This window comes from Ursus arctos, unplaced genomic scaffold (assembly GCF_023065955.2).
Source record: "Ursus arctos isolate Adak ecotype North America unplaced genomic scaffold, UrsArc2.0 scaffold_5, whole genome shotgun sequence".
Taxonomy (NCBI): domain Eukaryota; kingdom Metazoa; phylum Chordata; class Mammalia; order Carnivora; family Ursidae; genus Ursus; species Ursus arctos.
In genome coordinates, this window is record NW_026623067.1 from 53,138,247 (window position 1) to 53,159,227 (window position 20,981).

General features: G+C 37.0%; 1 protein-coding gene across 3 annotated transcripts in view; it reads right to left on the minus strand.

Moving 5' to 3' along the window:
- SGTB (small glutamine rich tetratricopeptide repeat co-chaperone beta) overlaps positions 1-20,981 on the minus strand; it is a 42,863-nt gene that overhangs the window by 17,279 nt on the left and 4,603 nt on the right. For all 3 annotated transcript variants that reach the window (XM_057307432.1, XM_026498886.4, XM_057307433.1), the window contains exons 3-5: positions 15,626-15,729; positions 11,567-11,636; positions 6,253-6,352 (exon numbers count right to left, since the gene is read on the minus strand). In XM_057307432.1, the coding sequence (XP_057163415.1) occupies positions 6,253-6,352; positions 11,567-11,636; positions 15,626-15,729 (274 nt within the window). The remainder of the gene's footprint in view (positions 1-6,252; positions 6,353-11,566; positions 11,637-15,625; positions 15,730-20,981) is intronic.

Consider the following 20,981-nt stretch of genomic DNA (forward strand, 5'->3'; position numbering starts at 1 on the left):
TAGGTCATGCATAAATAAGTTACAGCAAAAACCTATTTCTACAACTAGGAATTACAGTTTTTGAAAGAAACAAATATTGAAAGCCTAGAACTATGCTAGGTATATATATATATATAATATCACTCCTCACAATTACCTACCACATGGTTAGTATTATCTCTATCTTACAAGTGAGGAAACTGAAGCTCAAAAAGGTTAAGCGGCTGCCCAAGATCACGGAGCTAGTACATGGCTGACCTGAGATTCGAATCCAAGTTCAGTGAACCAAGTTCAAATCCAAGTGAGCCTAACGACTACATGCTGGTATGGAGATGGAGGAAAACAAAGTGAAAAACAGTGCAGTCTGCGTTCCAATCTTTCTCAGACCTCATGCAGTCACTAGCATTCCTAATTGTGCCTTTTAAACTATGCTGTCCAACCTAAATGCCTTCCTCTATCCTCCATCTAAGTTCTACTGTCCATCAAATCTAGCTACATTTCCAATTGCCCATCACCTGAGAGGCTTCTGGACAAATTCTCTCCATCATACTCTGTCTCTCTCCTGTATACCTTTAATTCCATATATTGTCTCAGTCGTTCAACCATCCCTCCATCCCGAAAACATGAGACAGTTGTGGGTAAAGTAACGTACTCAGCAATGAGGTTGTACAAAAGAAATAAGAATACTGTTTAGGGATAAAAGGCACAGAAAGCTAGCTAGTTTAATATAAAATACCATTTCATATTATAAAGTACTTGGAAATGTTTTAAACCTACATTCAATCATTTGTTGTTTTATGTATACAAGTGTTAAAGTGAGTGTCATTGCTTCAACATCACTGGTAATTTCTTATAGCTCTTCTATAGTCCTCCACGCATCCAACAAAAATTGGCTGAAGTCCTGTGAGCAACAGTGCTAGGTACTATAAGGGATACAAAAAGATACAAGATCCAGTCTCTGCCTTCACCTGAAGAAATAAAACAAGTATGCAAATAAAATGAGGCACAACATATGATAAACTGACATAAATGTTATATATCATGGTCACTGAGTGCTAGGAGTAAAGAAAAAAAGCAAAAATAAATCATAGGTTTTCAAGGAAGGACTCAGATTTTCTTGGTACCTAAGCTGAGCCTAAAGCATCCTTAGGATCCTAAACGGCTAAAACAGAAGATAAATACTAAAAAAGAAAGGCTAACGGTTAAGAAATGTACCAACGGATTATTTTCTAACATATAAGAAAGTCACTTCTATAAAAAGAAAACTATACTTCATGCTAGCAAGTTTAATATAAGAACAATATTTTGATTAGGTATAAAACTGTGAAAATGAATATCAAAAGGGAGATTTAGATCTACTATTTTGGGCTTCCAATTTTTGGCAGCCAGCTGGCTAAGAAAAATGCAAGGGGTAGTTGGTGAGATTATAATAGGCTTGTGAGATATTTACAACTACTAGGGTCTAAAAAATTTTTTTTAACCTTTTTTCAATATTTGTATTAAATATACAAATAAGGTTTTCTAATTATTTAACACTAAATTGCTTGGTCTATTACTGAACTCCTCAGGGAAAAAAGATACTATTTAAATGAAAAAAGATAAACATGATTATTGATTTCAACTTAATGATAGCTAAATGAAAAGCAAGCACAGGTATTGCCAAGAATCTCTTTTAATCCAGTACTAGTAAGCATAAGACTATTCATGAACCCTAATCTCATTTGAAATAAATGATTTATTTAGGCTCCAATTTACCATATTCATAGTTAAAAGTGTATGGCTTACCATGGTCTATAAACAAGCAATTTTCTGATAACACCTGTATCATTTAGTGAAACTATTAAATATTTTTGTTCCAAGCATTTCATTTGCTAAATTAAAACATATATATTCATCTGATTACAGAGAATAAAACACAATGCTTGCAGAATTCGTTTTCCACAAATGATGTGGATTTTTAATTTTTCTGAGCTAGATTATTAAGACACATTAATAAGGGACTTTTGGTAAAGGAAATGTAAATTTCTAGGATGCACAATTAACTTCCTTGTGGATCCAACTCTTCCACAAATAACAACTATAAATTCTGGACAAAATACAAAACAAACAAGAAACTAAAAGCAGCCCAGGTGACCATAAGTAGGAAAACGGCGCAGCGACCTGTGGTACACGCAAACAGGAGTATGGCTGAGCAATTAAAAATAAGAACCACTGAGACAAGCAACAACATGGTAAATCGCAAAACCATTAACCTGAGCAAAAACAGTCTCATACAAAAAAGTATATATGGTAGGATTCCTTTTATGTGGAACTCTCAAAGAAACAAATCTAATCTATAGTAGGGAAATAAAACAAAACAAAACTGTGGTTGCCTCCGGTGTCTGTAGGCAACTGACTCCGAAGTCGCATGTAGAATTTTCAGTAGCTTGATAGGGGGTTTGAGTTACACAAGTGTGATGTATTCGCCAAAACTCAGGCAAAGTACAGGTAAGATTTGTGTACGTCATAATCTGTACATTTTACCTCAAAAGAAAAAAATGCAAAATATTGAAGTCTATTAATGACAGGCATGTTAAAGTATTCAGGGGGACAGTGTACTGATGGCTGTAATTTACCTTGAAATGCATCAAAAATAAGATAGACTAATGAACAGAGGAGTACAAATAGATGAATAAACATGTGACGTAGCAGATATACTAAAATATTAAAGGCAAAATCTTGGTGTGGATGAATGTAAGAGTATTTACTGTGAACTTCAAGTTCGAAATTTTTCATAAAAATGTAAGAGGATCCCCCAAAAAAAGAAGATAAATGACCCTAGATTAATTCAGAACAACTCCTGTCTGATTAACATCATTTCCTTTCTTATTTTAACAGACACACTACCAGACTGGTAAATCAGAGAAAGACAACTGACAACATATTTGGACCCCAATAAATTGGGATCCCTCTTCATATTCTGATCAAAAGCAAAAAAACCCAGACTGCATAATGATAATATTAAATATAACACAGAATTAATGATATAATAAATAATATTTAGTTAATAATATAACATATAATATATAATTGCAACATACAATTGTACAGTATTATTATACAATAATAATAGTGTTGTGTACAACACTCTTTACTAGACCGCTTCCTAGCGCTTATATGTATTAACTATTTAATCTCTACAAGGCATAGATATATGAGGTAATTTGCTCAAGGTCACATACCTAGTAAGTGCCAGAGCCAGAAATTAGAATTCACAGAGTCTGGGTCAAAAGCCCTGCTCTTAACCACTTCCCTATGATTGCTCTCTTAGTTGACTTCATAACTGACGTAATGTAATATATGGCATTCTTAAGTCTGTGGATGACATGAAACCAGGAGCAAAAGCAAATACGTTACTTCACAAATTATCCAAAAAGATGAAGGGTCATACACATAAGAGACTGTAACAAGATAAAATTCTATAGGCATAAAATAGAAGATCCTGCATTTGAGTACAGAAAACCAACTATACCTCCAGTGACAGCACTGGTGCACAGCAGGTGCTTGGCAAGAAACTGTCAAATGAAAATATGATTGATTGACAAAATAAAGAGAATGTGTGAAACAGAGATACTTAAATAAGCCCCAAAAGCAAAATATGAATTTAATAAATAATACTACAAAATGTTAATGTATAATTGTATTATCTAGAAGTAGGTTAAATGAGAACTGTACAAGACTGATGTGGTCAGACCAATTCCAGAAATACTGTGTAAATTCCTGGGAACTACACATACAGGTAAACTGGAACAAATTTAGAGCAAAAATCCAGAACATAAAAATGTATTATCTGAGGTAAAACTGAAGAAGCTGTGAACATATAATGTGGAGAAAAGAAGTCAAGTGAACAGGGTAACAAACTTCAAAATGTAAGGTACTATTATGAAAAAGGAGGATCACAATTATTCTGTAATTGCCCTTAAGAATAAAAATAGAGGGGCGCCTGGGTGGCACAGCGGTTAAGCGCCTGCCTTCGGCTCAGGGCGTGATCCCAGCGTTATGGGATCGAGCTCCACATCAGGCTCCTCTGCTATGAGCCTGCTTCTTCCTCTCCCACTCCCCCTGCTTGTGTTCCCTCTCTCGCTGGCTGTCTCTATCTCTGTCAAATAAATAAATAAAATCTTTAAAAAAAAAAAAAAAGAATAAAAATAGAAACTGCCAACTGAGATTAGCTGCAAGGGTTTCAGGCAAACAAAGTCAGTGTCAACCACAAGGAAGACTTTTCTAACAAAGAGGACCACAAAAGAAAAGGCGAGGGAGAAGGGGCTACCTCACAAGGGTATGAATCCCCTAAAGGGAATAAGGATAACTCAATGAGAGATTATACCAAAGTAACTTAAAGATCTCACCCAAATCTAAGAACTTACTATATAATAAAAGGTAATTTTTATACATTTCTGTCATAAAAAGTTCCAGGTTGGTTAATATAGATACCATTCACCAAAACACACTTGCGATGATAAAATTTAAATGTGAAAGAGAAATAAGAAAAGTTATTTGTCAAGTATGCAAATGGGGAGAGCTTTAAGATTGAAACATCAGAATAAAATTGAAAAGAAAGGAAAAACAAACTTGTCTACATCAGTACTTAAAACTTTTACGTACGAAAAACATTAAAAGGCAAACAGTAAGCTGTGCAATTAGGACAAATGGATTATACCTTTGATATACAGCTATGCCGTACAAGTTAGTAGCCACAAGCTACATGTGGCTATTGCAATTCAAATTAATTTAAATTGATCTTCAATTGATTAAACACTAAAAATTTGCTTTCTCAATTGCACTAGCCACATTTCAAGTGGTCAATAGCCACTCTGGCTAGTGGCTACCGTATTGAACAAGGCAGATACAGAACATTTCCATCACTGCAGAAGTACTATTGGAACTTTAATATTTAAAACAGATTAATTCAGTTCAGGGAATTCATTACATAGTTAAGAGAAGAGCTAAGATGCCAATAGGCATTGTTGTGCAGCAATCCAGAGATGAGGAACAACAGGAAGCCATTACCATCCCTAAGACAGAGGACGAAGTGCAGGGTCCAAAACCCAACATCACCTGGCAAAAGCCGGGACCATAGCAGGTGTCTTGGGTGGGGGCTGGAGACAAGGATGAGAAGCGGCCCCTGCTGGATAAACACCCTATTGTAAAAAAAAAGTGGGGGGGAGAAATACCCCAACTTCTCTCCTCCTCTGTCCTCCAATCTCCTGCCAGCACCTCCTGTGGCTGAACCCAGACAAAACCCAGGTGATAAAGGAGCCTGGAAAATGTAACCTATAAGGGTCAGACCCTCTGTTTAAAAGGGCAGAAAAGGGAAAAAAGAACTATGAGGTCAAACAGACTAAAGCTTGCCACAGGGACAAAGAGAGAATTTAAAAAAACCCACAAATGCCCAGCATCTGAAAAAAGTCCAACCTTACCAGTAATTAAATATAAATTAGAACAACTACTATTAAAATAAAATAATACTAAATTAGCAATAATAAATGATAAATCAGGTACTTAGTGCTAAAAAGCATATGGCAAAAACAGATACACTCATACACTCTTAGGGAAGGAATCAATTTCCAAAATTTTTCTAAGAAGTTTGAATAATTTTGCAACTAACATCAACAAAATTTTAACTGTTTACACTGTTAAACCAAATGAAAGCAACTCCAAGGACAAATTCAAAGTCCAGAAAATCTAAATTTCAGAAAATAATTTGAGAAACAAAGCTTTTCACTGCAGTTTCATCATATTGAAAAGAAATGAACACCCTCAAAGTTGGCCAGTAGGTCAGCAGGTATATAAATTAAGGTATATTAAAAAATAATAATAAAATAAATTAAGGTACATGTATCCATTTACTAAAAAATAACGAGTGCTTTTTGCCCCCCATCATGATAGGTACTGGAAATATAAAAAAATGAGGAGGTAATAATAGACTAATCTGTATCCATTTAAATAATGTTTAGAAAGAGTTTCAACAAAGTAAGGATATGTTTATGACATGCCAACTGAATTGCAATGACTCTGAAATGATTAAACTCACGTTAAACAAAATATGCCAAAAGGCGAGTGAGTAACAGTGATGAGCTCTGAGTGATAATTTAATGAGGTTTTATTTTTTCCTTCTTTATACTTTTCTGAACTTTTAAAATGTTCAAAATGAATTTTACAGTTCTCCTTCAGAACTATTAATGCAAATTACAGTTTAAGAACTGCAAACCTGCCACAATAGTGCTAGCTTACCTGTTGCAATAATAAACCGCATTATTTGGATCTAGTTCTATTGCCTGTGTGTAACAATCCACAGCAGCAGAATAATTTTCTTCTTTCATGTGGTTATTGCCTGAAATAATCAATATGTACAGTAAGTACAATACACACAAAAAACTATAAAGTCCAAAGGGTAAATGTGAATCACAGAAACTACAATAAGATGAAGGTCAGCAAGATGATTTTTCTTTTTTTTTATTTTTTAAGTAAACTCTACCCACAAAGTGAGACTTGAAAACTCACAATCCCAAGATCAAGAGTTGCATGTTCTACCAACTGAGCCAACCAGGAGCCCCATCAACATGATTTTTCAGTGGCACTAGAGAAAATTGTTATATTGTACTATACAGTTGATACTCCTTAGCCATCAGTGTGTTTGAATGATTTTAATGATGCAAAGTCTTAAAAAATTGTTTGCATACCTTATAAAATCCAGGCTTCATTAAGTGAGTAAATGCAACAATTATGGATATCTCGCGGCAAAATCTAATCTCTTCTCACCTTCCTTATCTTCATCTCTCTCCTTTCTTTTCAGAGCTGCCCACCCCATTCCAGATGCAACACCCTTCTCAATCATCATCTCAATCTGGACTCCCTCTTCCAGTCCTTCCCTGTCAAAACATACACCTGCTGAATAGCCAGTCCCGCAGAACTCTGCTGTATGGGCAAACTGGTAAAATGATCATGTTAATATGTTATTGGCAGATAATATTTTTACGTGCTACTCCTTCCAGAGATAGGTTTTAAAAGGGGATAGGTGGACATTAATTTGTAGAAAGACAGAATTTCCGATACCAAGGCTAGCCCACAGGGTACTAATTTTCAAGAAGGGCATCTACAGATAAATCTGGCAATAATTTAGCTAGGCTAACTACTAGCCAGTAAAATAAGGGATTTCCTGTGGCTATCTTCTGTATTCCATGAAATGGAAAAAAGTGTCCTGCTCACTGATTAATAAACACTGTTCAAAATCTAAATTTTAAAACACTGTTTAAGAGGAAAGATTTACATCACAAAGCCTATATTATTCCTTCCAAATTTCTCTAAACCAGAAGCTCTCCTGTTAGGTTGGTCTTTTAATAGATCATTAGCTACTTAATGGGAGGAGGAGGGTATAACTTCAAAAGGAACAGAAACAGGAAAATTAAAGGAAATGCAGGGAGACAAAAGCATCTAAAATCATGCAAAAGTGGGGCATCTGGGAGGCTCAGTCTGTTAAGTATGACTCTTGATTTTGGCTCAGGTCATGCTCTCAGGTTGTGAGATTGAGACTGAGATGGAGCCCCTGCATTAGGCTCCACGCCTAAAATTCTCTCTCTGCCCCTCCCCACCTTTCTCCCCATCTTAAATAAATAAATAAATAAATAAATAAATAAATAAATAAATAAAATCATGCAAAAAGTTACTACAAATTAAGAATCAGAAATGAATATAAAGAGCGACCACTAGAGGCACTTGGGTGGCTCAGTCGGCTAGACATCCGACTCTTGATCTCCACTCAGGTCATGATCTCAGGGTGCAGGATCGAGCCCCACATGGGGCTCTGCACTCAGTATGGAGACTGCTTAGGATTCTCTCTCTCCCTCTCCTTCTGCCCCCATCCACACTTGCACAGGCGCATATGCATTCCCTCTTAAAAAAAAAAAAAAAAAAAAGAAAAACAGTGACCACTAATAGCTATGTGGTTTCTTTTTGAGGTGATAAAAATGTTCTATAATTGTGGTAATGGCTGCACAACTCCATGAATATACTACAAAACCAATGAATTTGTACACTTCAAAGGAGTAAATTGCATGGTATGCAAATTATAGCTCAATAAAGCAGTTTCTTTTTTTTTTTTTTTTTAGATTTATTTATTTTAGATAGAGAAAGAGCGAGTGGGAGGAGGGACAAGGACAGAGGGAGAGAGAATCTCAAGCAGACCTCCCCCCTGAGCGTGGAGCCCAAGGCAGGGTTTGATCCCAAGACCCCAAAAATCATCACCTGAGCTGAAACAAAGAGTCAAATGCTCAACCAACTACACCACCAAGGCCCTCAATAAAACTGTTTTTAAAAAAAAAATTTTTTTAATTAATTTAGATACCCATCCCCAAAAAGTAACAACTATAAAACCTCTAAGGAAGCTAAGAGGATTACAGAGTTCTTAGGACAGAGCACGATAATATTAACTCCATGAGCCTACGTACTTAAATAGGTTTGTTTCTTCTGTGCAAAAGGAATTTTCTGGGTTATGTGGATTTTCTTTTTGCTCTTGGGCCTTTTCATCTTGGGTTCTTAGGGAGTCCTCTGGCTCCATTACAGACCCCAAAAGTTAAAGCCAGAAATAGACACGACCACTTAACTCATGCTCTAACTAGTATCCATTGTGCTTATTTCTTACCACACTTTCTTGAGGCAACAACGAAGGTGTTGTGCAATGACCAGAACATTCCAACTGCCAGGCCAGAAAAGTGCTGATAGGAAGGGAATGCCTAGAAGACCACACACCACAGGTCCCCTTCCCTGCCCATGATCACGTGCTGACAACATACCGATCCGCAGCCGTGATCATGCACTCCCGGCCTGCTGCCTGCTCTCTGGCACGTACTTCCTTAAACCTCTCCCTGGAAAACTCTAGGTGTCCGCTTTGCGGGCAGAGGGCTGGGTTGTTAAGGCTTGCGTTGCCACCTCCCCCAGTTGCCAGTACCTGAAATAAATTTCTCCTTTCTCTTTTCGAAACCCTCCTCTCTTGAGTTATTGGATACTCCTGCAAGAGTTTATCCGAATTTGTTGGCGACAGTGTTGGCAAACCCAGCCAGGAGCTGTGCTTCCGACTGTCTAGCCCCCTTGAAATTCCCGGGGACAGAGCAGCTGGCCCCAGCAGCACCAGGGCTCACCCTTTTCCTTCCTGAGTTAGCAGCTGTGACAGATCGTTCGCTAAGAGGGAGGCATTATCCTCATTATTATTAATATTAAAATCTATTGTATGTCTTTTCCTGTAAACCACATCAAATGTCTACATACTATATGTATATATACATTTATATATATTAATAAGCCTGAAGTCACAAAATAGCTAACCTACAAACATTCAGGACACAGATGAAGAAAGTCATAAGGATAAATATAACCGAGCATTGTATAGCACTTTATGCTTACATGGTATTCCCCTATAAAACTGTCTCCTTTAACCATCAAGACAACCTGTAAGATACACCTATACTTCTGTGATGTGTCAGGGAATGACAGAAATGAAACCATCTTGGGTTTGTCTGATCTTACTGCAGCTCTTCAGAAACAAAACACACAAAAATATTTGACAACAACCTTTCAGGAAGGTACTAGCTGGCTAGAAGCCTTGATTAACACAGATAAGTGTAACACACGGCCTGAAATAACCTTATGCTTGACAATCTCCAATAGCCCTGTGGGGCTCTGCACTGGGTGTGGAGTCTGCTTGAGATTCTCTCTCTCCCTTTCCCTCTGCCCTTCCCCCCCCCAACGCACGTACTCTCTCTAAAACAAAATAAAATAAGATAAATAACAATTGCTTTAACTTTGTGTATAACATGTCTTAGATGTGACATGTCTTAGGAAAAACAAAGAATAAAAGCTTTTGGTTAAAGGTGAAAGCAAGAGGAGTTCAGTTACCCATGCTGGGACAGTGAACGACTCTGCATATCCTCCTAATCCTCATCTTACCAACATTCACTATATCATAGCAAACTGTGTGGGGAATGCAATCTCCTATAGAAGGAGTAAACATGAGGGACAATAATAAAATTTCAATTTGCCATTCATTCAATATTATCCTCAGTGATTTCACACACTACAGAACTGAGCAAGAAAAAAAAAATCAGGTTAAATTGTTTCAATTAGAAACTAAATGTATAGAAAATGCACTTCTATCTGGATAGCTTAAATTCAAATTCTTCGGGGAGCAGTCGTGACTCAAATGACAACGAGGATCTGGTTGTTGCTTTATTATTATTTTTTTTAGATTTTATTTATTTATTTGAGAGAAAAGCACAAGAGGGGATAGGGGGGCCTGCAGCAGGAGAGGGACAAGCAGACTCCCCACTAAGCAGGGAACCCAACGTGCGGCTTAATCTCAGGACCCCAGGATCATGACCTGAGCCAAAGGCTTCACTGACTGAGCCACCCAGGAGCCCATCCTTGTTACTTACTTTTGCATGTAATTTATGAAAGGCATCATTCTAAAATTTTAAGTCACTGTAGTAGTACCATTTCTTAGAGGAAATAAGAGATTGAAAATCAAAAGCAGTGTATTTGTTGGAAATACAGAACTTTATAATGTAATTCTATGACAATAATAGTAAAAATGCAGGCAAAGATATTAAGACAATGTTAGGATTTAGGATTACAAAATTATCTATCTAGGTAAGTAAATCATGATCTTACAGTACCATGAAACACTATGTGGCCATTAAAAACAGTGATAAAAGTATGTATTTATAAATTTAATAGAGAGGGTAAGGCCCAAGGAATAGGAAAAGCATACTTTCTTCCATAGCTACCATTTTAGACACCAACTGGTTTGTTTGTTTTTTTAATAACTGAACTACATTCTTCAATGTAAAAAAAAGTCCAGAAAAATGGTTCTGGACCAATTTTATATAGCTTCAGAATGTGGCATATTCTTGGCTCTCATTCACTGCCAATATCAAAACTGCCCTCCAGCTTCTTAGTACAAATCTTGTATGCCTAACCTGACTTTCCTCTATAGCTTAACATAAGTGACATGATAGAAAAATTGAACACAGATCCTCAACAGTGACTTATTTATTAGAACCAAGAAGGCTTCAAGAGCCACTATTAGAAGATGTAGTAATGTAGTAATTAAATGTACTAGCTAATAAGTAAGTCAAGTGCCATGTACATGCGTTAACAAATTTCAAAGAACTCAAAAACACTAACTATGTACAAGAGTTAAAATAATACTGAAAGTTATTTTCATCTCTTTAAACATAAAAAAGAATTTGGGATCCTAGAGTACCCATAGCAAATTCAGTTATAAGTAACCACCCCTTAAGTTATTTGTTTTCCAAGTTTTATTCATGACAGATCTGCTTCTCTTGAAACAAGGCATAACTATATTGCTCACAAGCCATTCTATGTTTCCAGGCTTCTTCCCTATCACATGTATTTCTGTTTCACAAATACCATGTGGTCTTATGACAATCCAGTCCTGGCAGTGTAAACCAGATTCTTATCAACTGACAGAGTCATTTTCTCCAGAGTTTCAGAAAACTTTACTAAATAAATAAGTTCTCTATGAAATCCTCACCTTCATCTTTTAATTGGTCAGCTTTGCCCACATCTTCAGGCACTGAGTTTGAGAGAGGCAGAATGTCATTCTGAAATTAAATAAAAATCAATGTATTTCCATTTACCTACATAAAAAAGAGTCATCCCCCAGAACTATAAATAATAATGAATAACCTGTATTACAGTAACTCCATCCATAATTGCATGTGATGAAATTTAACTTGCAAATAAAAGTGTTAGAAAGAAATAGGGGAAAAGTCCTCTAATACATACTTTTATTAGAAAAATGAATATGTAGAATTTCTCGAGAAAATAATGGGTTACTGTGAATCATATTTTTTAACTTGCTTTTCTGAGATCAAAAAATTCTACTTCATGCACAACAAATATAAATAATCAGTATACTTAAAACACTATAGCCATTAAATAAAGGCAAACTATAATATGGGTAATGGAAATAAGTTGACTAGTTTACATTTATGCTATAAGTTTATTACATATTTTATTGACAAATACATTTTCTGTGAATGGAAATGCTTCACTGTTTTAAATGAACATGCTGCTGAAAATAAATTCATTATATTAAAAAATAAAAACAGGATATTTTGTTATCCAAATTATGTATTAGCTATAGTTGTGAAGCTTTGTTTTTCTAAAATTCCTAATAAATTCTATTAAATTCTAGTAAAATAAATAAATAGATAACTAGTATACAAAGAATAGGAATAAAAATACATTCAAGAGATTGTTTATATTAGTGAAAATCTTGAAACATAATGTTTAATGTCTAAAGAGATATCCTAGTAAGTCAAAATCACAGTTTACAAAAAGAAGCACTAATAATATGATCCTATTATTTAAATACATTCACACACAGATATACATGCACACAGGTTAAAAAACAAAGACAGGAAAGGTCTAACACAAAATGTTAACTGTAATATTTGGAGTTACAACTTTCTGTCTCTTCTTTATATCTTTCCATGTTGACCAATTTTTTTTAAACAATGGACATATATTAATTTCATCATAAAATAAAAAAACGTTGTGAATTTCCTGTTTTCAGTAGCTACTATCATCCTCAAACCTCCTTTGCATTCATAAGGTTCAAACCAAGGCACACGCAGACATATCTTGAGTGGCACTGGGAACACAATGCATTTTTTTCCATTTTGAAAGATCTTTTTTAAAGTGTGCTGCTTTTACACTTGACTCTGAAGTTCATGAGTAAATCTACAGTTCTCAAGAAAACATAATTTGTAGCTAATATACTTATGTACTACATTTAGAATATATTCACCATGTTCTTTGTCTTGACTATAGTTTCAAGAAACTTGATAACGCTAATGTTGGAAATATACTTCTCTACACACAAATTTTCTCAAGTATAAAATCATTCATCAAGTATATGAGTTCTTCTTATTTTTTGTAATCTTTCTCTACTAATCAGTTTTTCTAAACATAAAGTATTGGAATAAAATGGGATAAAAATGTACAGAATTGAAATGGAAATCCTTGTAACTAGAGGCCACTACGTAAAATTGACTATGGTCTCCTAGGATGTTAAGTGTAGTTCAAGGACACATGACTGCCCTGCAGTATTTGCTGTCAGGATTTCTTCTATTTCACATCTTCTAACAAGGCTGGGCAGTTAAAGCATGGGGGAAAAGTGGCTTTTTTGAGTCACAAAAAAATGGCATATTGATAGATGGACTCTAATCCATTCTGTCTTCTAAATCCTTCTGAATTATTTTAATAAAATTGCCACAGTTTTATATCTTTGAAAACTAATTCTCATATTCATTGAATACATTTGAGCAGCTCATAATGTGGGGACACATATATAAAAGGAATGAATCCATTTAGTATATAAACTTAACTGGGGGAAAAAACACAAGAGCAGTATCCTAAAACTAAAGAAACCAACATAACAACCAAGGACACTTGGTAAGACGAGTAATTTCTTTGTTTCTAACGTTTTTATTTTCATTCCAGTTAGTTAACATACAGTATTATTTTAGCTTCAGGTGTACAATATAGTGATTCAATAATTCCATACATTACGTGGTATTCACCACAAGTGCCCTCCTTAGTCCCCATCACCTATTTTACCCATCCCCCCACCCCCCACCTCTCTGGGAACCCTCAGTTTGTTCTCTATAGTGAAGAATCTGTTTCTTGGTTTGTCTCTCTTTTTTTACCCTTTGCTTGTTTGTGTGCTTCTTAAATTCCACATATGAGTAAAATCATATGGTATCTGTCTTTCTCTGACCGACTTATTTCGTTTAGTATAATATCCTCTAGTTCCATCCACGTTGTTGCAAATGGCAAGATTTCATTCTTTTTTATGGCTGAATAGAGACAAATAATTTCATTAATTATAACAATCTTGATGCTGCTTCAGGCAAGTTTTAGACTCCCTCTGAGGTACTATGCTAACAAACACACGTGTGATGAAGTTGCTGCTGTTAAATAGGAATAACAAAGGATTGATAGCACCAAAAACACTATGCAGATACACAATGGAACCAAGTTCCAAGAAATTATATTTTTAAAATAGTAAGTAAAAAAAAATTTACAATTAAATATAATCACAATTAAATATAATAAGAGAGAAAGAAAACAGAGCCCTATTTAAACAGAGTGCAAAAGTCAATTTGAGCCTTCCGGGAGGTAAAAAAAAAAAAAAAAAGAGTTCTGATCTCTTCAGTATGAGGTCAACAGTGACAGGAGCTAAGGAAGAAATCCAAATGTTTTCTCAAGCACAGGCCTCTTGGGCATCTAGGAGTTAAATAAAGTCAGCTTCAACCATGGGCATATCCAGCCAACTGAGATGGGGTTCCCTAAGGAGGCCAGAAGCCCCGACAATCAAAGAACCACAGCAGCCAAAGCAAAGCAAAGGGGAATTTTCTGATGGGGAGCACAAAGACATGTCACTATCTCCTTACATCTTTGTCATATGATTAGAATTGATCTGTCTGATAACCACATTATTCTTTTCTCCAAGTATAGAAAGATAGAACAGTATACTGCCAAATTGCCATCTTCGTTGCAGCTCTCAGAACCTCTCCCAACAAGTTCTAAAACAGTGTGGTAGTCCCAGCAACGTCCCTGCCAAGCTGAAGAATACATGCTTCAGCCTCTCGCCTGAGTTCCTCATTCTGTACTGAAGCTTGAATACAGAACTAGAATAACAGAAGGAGTTCATGAGGCACCAAAATGTAATGAAAAACCACATGGGAGGTCACTCTGGGGCCCTAAAGTCAGTAACCTTAAAATTTTTCAGACAGTTTAAGGGACGCCTGGGTGGCTCAGTCAGTTAAATGTCAGACTCTTGATTTCGGCTCAGGTCATGATCTCAGAGTTGTGAGACTGAGCCCTCCATTGGGCTCCACACTAGGCATGGATGGAGCCTGCTTAAGATTCTCTCTCTCCCTCTCCTTTCACCCCTCGCTGCTCTCTGCTTATGCTGTCTCTCGAAAAATCAATCAATAAATAAAACTGTCTTTAAAAAAATTTTTTTTCAGGCAATTTTATGGTCCGTGTTCTCTGAAAAGGCCAGAAACCAGAGACCATTACAAACAGTTCTTGAGAGTAGGGATATCAGAAAACTTGGCTTTCGGCATTACCTGTGCACAATGACCCTTAACCTTCCCCAGTTTTAAAGAGCCCTATCAATGGCCAAATTTGATGAAATCTGCTTCAAAATGATGATTCAATTCCTGATGAATCTATTTCTATGTAGTTGTTTCATAAACAGGAAAATTTTGTTTTTAACTTGTATTCCATGTCAGAAATCTAAAAATGCTCAGATACTATAAAGGACTTAAAAAGCAACTAAGACATATCATTAAATATAAAAGAAGGTGACAGGATGAAAATAGCTACTAATATGAAAATCTAAAGCATGTTAAAAGTGGTATTTTAGGTCCCCAGTCATCTCCACGTGGACCATCCACCTTACACCCAGAAAGAAGTTAGTTACATAAAGGTCTAGCCCCTCAAATGTTAACAACTCAACATAATTATCATGGTCATCCTTAAATCAGATACTAATGAGAAAACAGTGACAGCTTACCTTACAGAAGGAATTGGTGAACATTTCTGTCAAAGGCTGTGAAACTGCTAGATGGGTATCTTCTGGGCTGATTTTAAAAACTGTCTCCAAGCACTGAATTGCAACTTGAAATAAATTTGAATAGTGAAAAAAAAAAATTAGCAACCTAAAAAAAGAAACGACCTTTTTTTCTGGTAGAAATCTGCACTCTGTGCAATCTGTGGTAATTCAGTATTTATGATCACAGAACATAAGGAAAAACTAAATGGTTCAGCTACATAGAGATTTCTGTTTATAGACCAGCTGCTGAGGGAAGACAACTTGATCTCTTATTCCTTAAGGAAAAATGTTACCTAGAATATAATTTCTCAATATATCCATTACATCATATTCTTATTGAAGCAAGTCATTAACAACTGACTCCTCTCTGCCAATATCTGATTAACCACCAATGTTCTAATGCCTTGAATAAAACAAACAAAAAAATCTTCTTTTTTCAATGTGAGAAACAGAATTCTCAACCTGACCAAAAATAGGAACAGAAACAAATTCTGGCTCATAGGGGGCATTAAATATTAATCCTGGCATATTTACTTATGTGAAAATAGGTGGACTTTAAAAAAATTCATTCATGCCTGCAAATTTACCCCAAGCACCTACTATGTGCAAGGTGCTGTCCTAAGGTGGTAGAAATACAGCAGTTAACCTGAAGACAAAAATCGCTATCCATGTGATGAAGCTTACATTTAAGAGAAGGAAGCAGACAAACACAAAAATATACGGCATGTTAAATAGTGATAGGTGTGTCATCTGCATTTGGTATATGACAAGATAACTGATATGGCCAGGGTACGGATAGTGTGGAAAGACGTGGTGGGAGATTATGCTAGAAAGCAAGTCTGTTGTTAGATGACAAGGCACCTTACATAACATTCTTAAAGAATGTGCACTTCACTACTACGGGCAAATGAGTTACCCAGAAATGACAGGATATCTTTCTTTCCTGTAATTGCCCTGGTTTGGACCCCTTGTTTGTTTAGATCATTTAAGTGGGAACCCTCCCCGATCAGAGTGGTCATTTCCTTTACTCTGTCATGTAGCTGGTACCTGATTCTATTACTGAACTTATCATACTCTATTACATGCATTTAACTGTCTGTCTCTCACATTAGACTGTCTCTGAAGATAAGGACTGTATCTGACTCATCTCAGACTTAAACAGATCTGGCAAATAATAGGTGTTCAATAAATTTAATCTACGTCTTTGTTTACAATGGAAGTAATAGTTTAATTACAGAGGAAATAACAACAATAAAATCTGTAGAGAAAAGCACTTCTCCCCTCCAAAACACTAATGCACAGCCATGGGAAAGAGGGACAGTACACAATCAGGTCCTTAACCAAAACCCAGAGTATGTAACTTTACTGCTAAACACTGACAGGTGAAAAGTCCATGTGGTAACTGAGGGATTTTGATGCTCTATCCTGTTGCAATTGAGTCCAGCTCCTTTATCTCTGCTGCCACTAATCTTAAAACATACATCTGGTACATAGTAGACACAATTAAATATCATTAAAGGAGGTGGCTGTTTTGTTTTAAACACAATTAGTTGGTGTGTGTTTTTTCAAACCACTTTACTGAAGTATGATTGACACATAAAAAGCAGTTTATATTTAATGTCTGTAACTCCATGAGTTTGGGGATAAGTATATACCCATGAAACCATCACCACCATCGAGGCCAGAGACATACTCATTACCTCCCAAAGTTTCCTCTCACCACCTTTATTATTGTGTGTAGTAAGAACACTTAACCTAAGATTTACCTTCTTATCAAACTTAAAGTACAGAACACAGTTAGTGATAGGCACTGGGCAGACTAGTAAGTCCCTAGAACTTGATTATCTTGCATAACTGAAACCATGTACCCTTTGACCATCACCTCCCTATTTTCTCCTTCCCCAGCCATTGGCAACCATCACTCTACTCCCTGATTCTATGAGTTTGACTATTTTAGATTTCCTATATAAGTAAACAGAATTGCTTGACAGGTAAACCCAGTTGCCAAACTGTTCAGCCTTGATGATGATAGTGTGGGCGGAGAGATTGAGGCAAAGGCCCAACTGGAATGGGTTCAAAAAAGAATAGGAGAGGAATTAGAAAAGGCAAGTATAGACACCTCTTTCAAAGAGTTTTCCAGCAAAAGGAACACAAAAAGAGTAGGCGTGGGGGGGGGGGGGGAGTACGACAAGAACTCAGGACTACCTCATTACCATTTTTCATCCAGTAGGAAGGAAAAAAAAAAAAACCAAATAACCCAGGTGCAATAATTTATCTTTCTTTTATCTCAAGATTCTCATTTATGAAACAAGGATTATTACATTCAATCCTCCTTTCAGGAGGTCATATTCAGGAATAAGTCATACAAATATAAACAAATACTGTATATAATTATTATTCCACTTTAACAACAAACAACAGTTGTGCATTTGGTACTGATGAGGAGCAGAGCAAGTGAAGAGTTCTATTCAATACTACCATAGCCCATCCATACAGCATGGTACTCAAAAGCCACCATACGCTAGGTACCTGCCATCACTGATTCTGATGCTCTTGACGAATTTATCAGATGGAGAGGAGGCAGACAGCTTCACCTAACAGACTGAGAAATTAAGATACAGACCAACTGAATGAGATGTCCAGGATCACTTGACTCAATTCATCAATTCAGTTCAACTAATACTATTGAGCACCTACCACGTGCCAGGCACTTTTCTTCGTGCTTCAGATATATCAGTGAATAAAAAAGAAGAGATCCCTGACCTCTTGGGGCTGACCTTCTGGGGCAGGAGTGGAGAGGTAGACTGTAAGCAATAAAAAGTAGAGCAGGGCAAAGGGATGCAAGTATGGAGAGCAGAGCAGGCAAGCAGGCTGCAGACGCAAGAGTGCCCAGCATAGGCCTCATTCAGAAAAGACATCTGACAAAGACTCGAAGAAGGTGGGGGTATTACCATTATTTGGAGGAATAACAACCTAAGCAGCAAAAAACAACTACAGCAGAAGCCATTAGGAAAGAAGATGTAGTGAATTCAGACTTAGGAAGCTAATTTGGCTCAAGCCAAATGAGAAAGAGGAAGAGACTGTGAACAACACATCACAGAAGTCCAAATTATGTAAATCCTTTAAACCATGACTAAGTAACATGGGGAGTCACTGCAAGATTTTGAGTGGAGAAATGACAGAATCTGACATACTCTGTCTTACTTTTTAAAAATTTTTTAAAGATTTTATTTTTAAGTAATCTCTACACCCAACGTGGGGCTTGAACTTACAACCCCAAGATCAAGAGTCACATGCTCTACTGACAGAACCAGTCAGGTGCCCCTGACATACTCTGTTTTAAAAGATCACTGGTGGCTGTGTTGGGAATATTCAACAAAGCTGCAAGAACAGAAGCAGACAGACCAGTTAGAGGCTACTAGAGCAAAACAGATGAGAAATACTTAATTCTACCCAGGGGTGACATCATTGGAGGTGGGAGGAAATGGTAAGACTCTAGATATATTTTGAAGGTACAGCCAACAGGATTTACTGAATGATTAAATGCAGAGTCTGAGAGAAAGAGAAGAGTCCAGAATGATGCCCAAGTTTGGGGCCTAAGCAACTGAAAAGACAGAGTTGCCATCAACTGAGATAGGGAACAGATTTTGGGTGGGAGGATCAGGAGTTCATCTTGGAAATGTTCAGTTTGAGATGCCTATTAGACATAGAAGTGGAGATTTCAGTAGGCAGTTGGATATAAAAATCTCAGTTCAGAAGGAAGGTCTTGGTTGAATGCCAAGAAACTGAATGATACTATCAAAAAAGTGAGTATAGATAATGAAGAGAAGATCAAGCACTGGACCCTGGGCACTCCAGGTCAGGGAGTAGAAGAGAAACTAGTAAAGGAGACAGAAGGAGCAAGCAATGAGCTAAGAAGAAAACTAAGAAAGCGTGAGGAGGTATCCTGAAAGCCAACCGAATCAAGTATAAGGCAGCAGCAGGATGGAGTGGGGGGCACCCGGGGCAGGGGGGGGAAGATGAGGGAGATCATCAGCTTTATCAGTGGCAGTTAGTAAGACAGATGGAGACTGAGAACTGACCACTGAACTAAGTAACCCAGAAATCACTGATGACATTGATGAGAACAGTATGGGTAGAGAGACTGAGACTAAGGCCTAACTGGAATGGGTTTAAGAAAAAATAGGAGAGAAATTTTAAAAAGCAAGTAGATACAATTGTTTCAAAGAGTTTTCCACCAAAAGGGGAAGACAATAAAAGTAGGCAGTAGTTCCGAAGCAGGGGGGTGATACAGAAAGAGTAAGCAGCTGTTGTTTTTGCTTTTTTAAGAAGGGAGAAATAATGAAAAGTATATTCTGATAGAAATGATCCAGGACAGGGCTCCTGGGTGGCTCAGTCGTTAAACGTCTGCCTTCGGCTCGGTTCATGATCCCAGGGTCGTGGGATCGAGCCCCGCATCGGGCTTCCTGCACAGCAGGAAGCCTGCTTTTCCCTCTCCCACTCCCCCTGCTTGTGTTCCCTCTCTCGCTGTCTCTCTCCACCAAATAAATAAATAAAATCTTAAAAAAAAAAAAAAAATGAATGAATGAATGAATGAATCCAGGACAGAGTGAAAATTTGCTTATGTAAAACAAGAATAACCAGAGTGATATCTCGGAGTAGGTGAGACAGGATGGAATCAGATCCAGTGTGCTAGTAGAGAGGTTTCATTTAGAAAAGACGATGGATAGTTCATCTATGGTGTCCTAGTCTGTTTGGGCTGCTCTAACAGAACACCATAGACTAGGAGGCTTATAAACAACAGAAATTTATTTCTCACAGTTCTGGAGGCTGGGAAGTCCAAGATCAAGGTACTAGCAAATTCAAATTCAGTGTCTAGTGAGGACCTGCTTTCTGGTTCACAGACAGTGCCTCTCCACTGCGTCCTCACATGGTAGGAGCAAAGGAGTTCTGTGGGGTCTCTTATTAGAGCGGTAATCCCAATCATGAAGTCCCCACCTCCTAATACCATTACAATGGGCATTAGGTTTCAACTATGAATTTCGAGAAAACACAAATATTTAGTCCATGGCATACGGTCAGAGCTAGGCAGGCAGAGTGTGTGGAGGTGTAGATGCTGGTGTGTGGATAGATGGGGCAAGGGGAGTCTGTGGAAGTTGTTTGCTTAGTACTTTAATTTTCTTAGTGGAGTAGGAAGCAAGATCATCAACTAAAACTGAGAACAGGGGAGGCGGTTTGAGGGTTTGAGAAGACAGCAGAAAGTGTTAAAGTACTGGTCTAGAAGAGCAAAAGTATTAACGAACTTGGAAGTGACAGC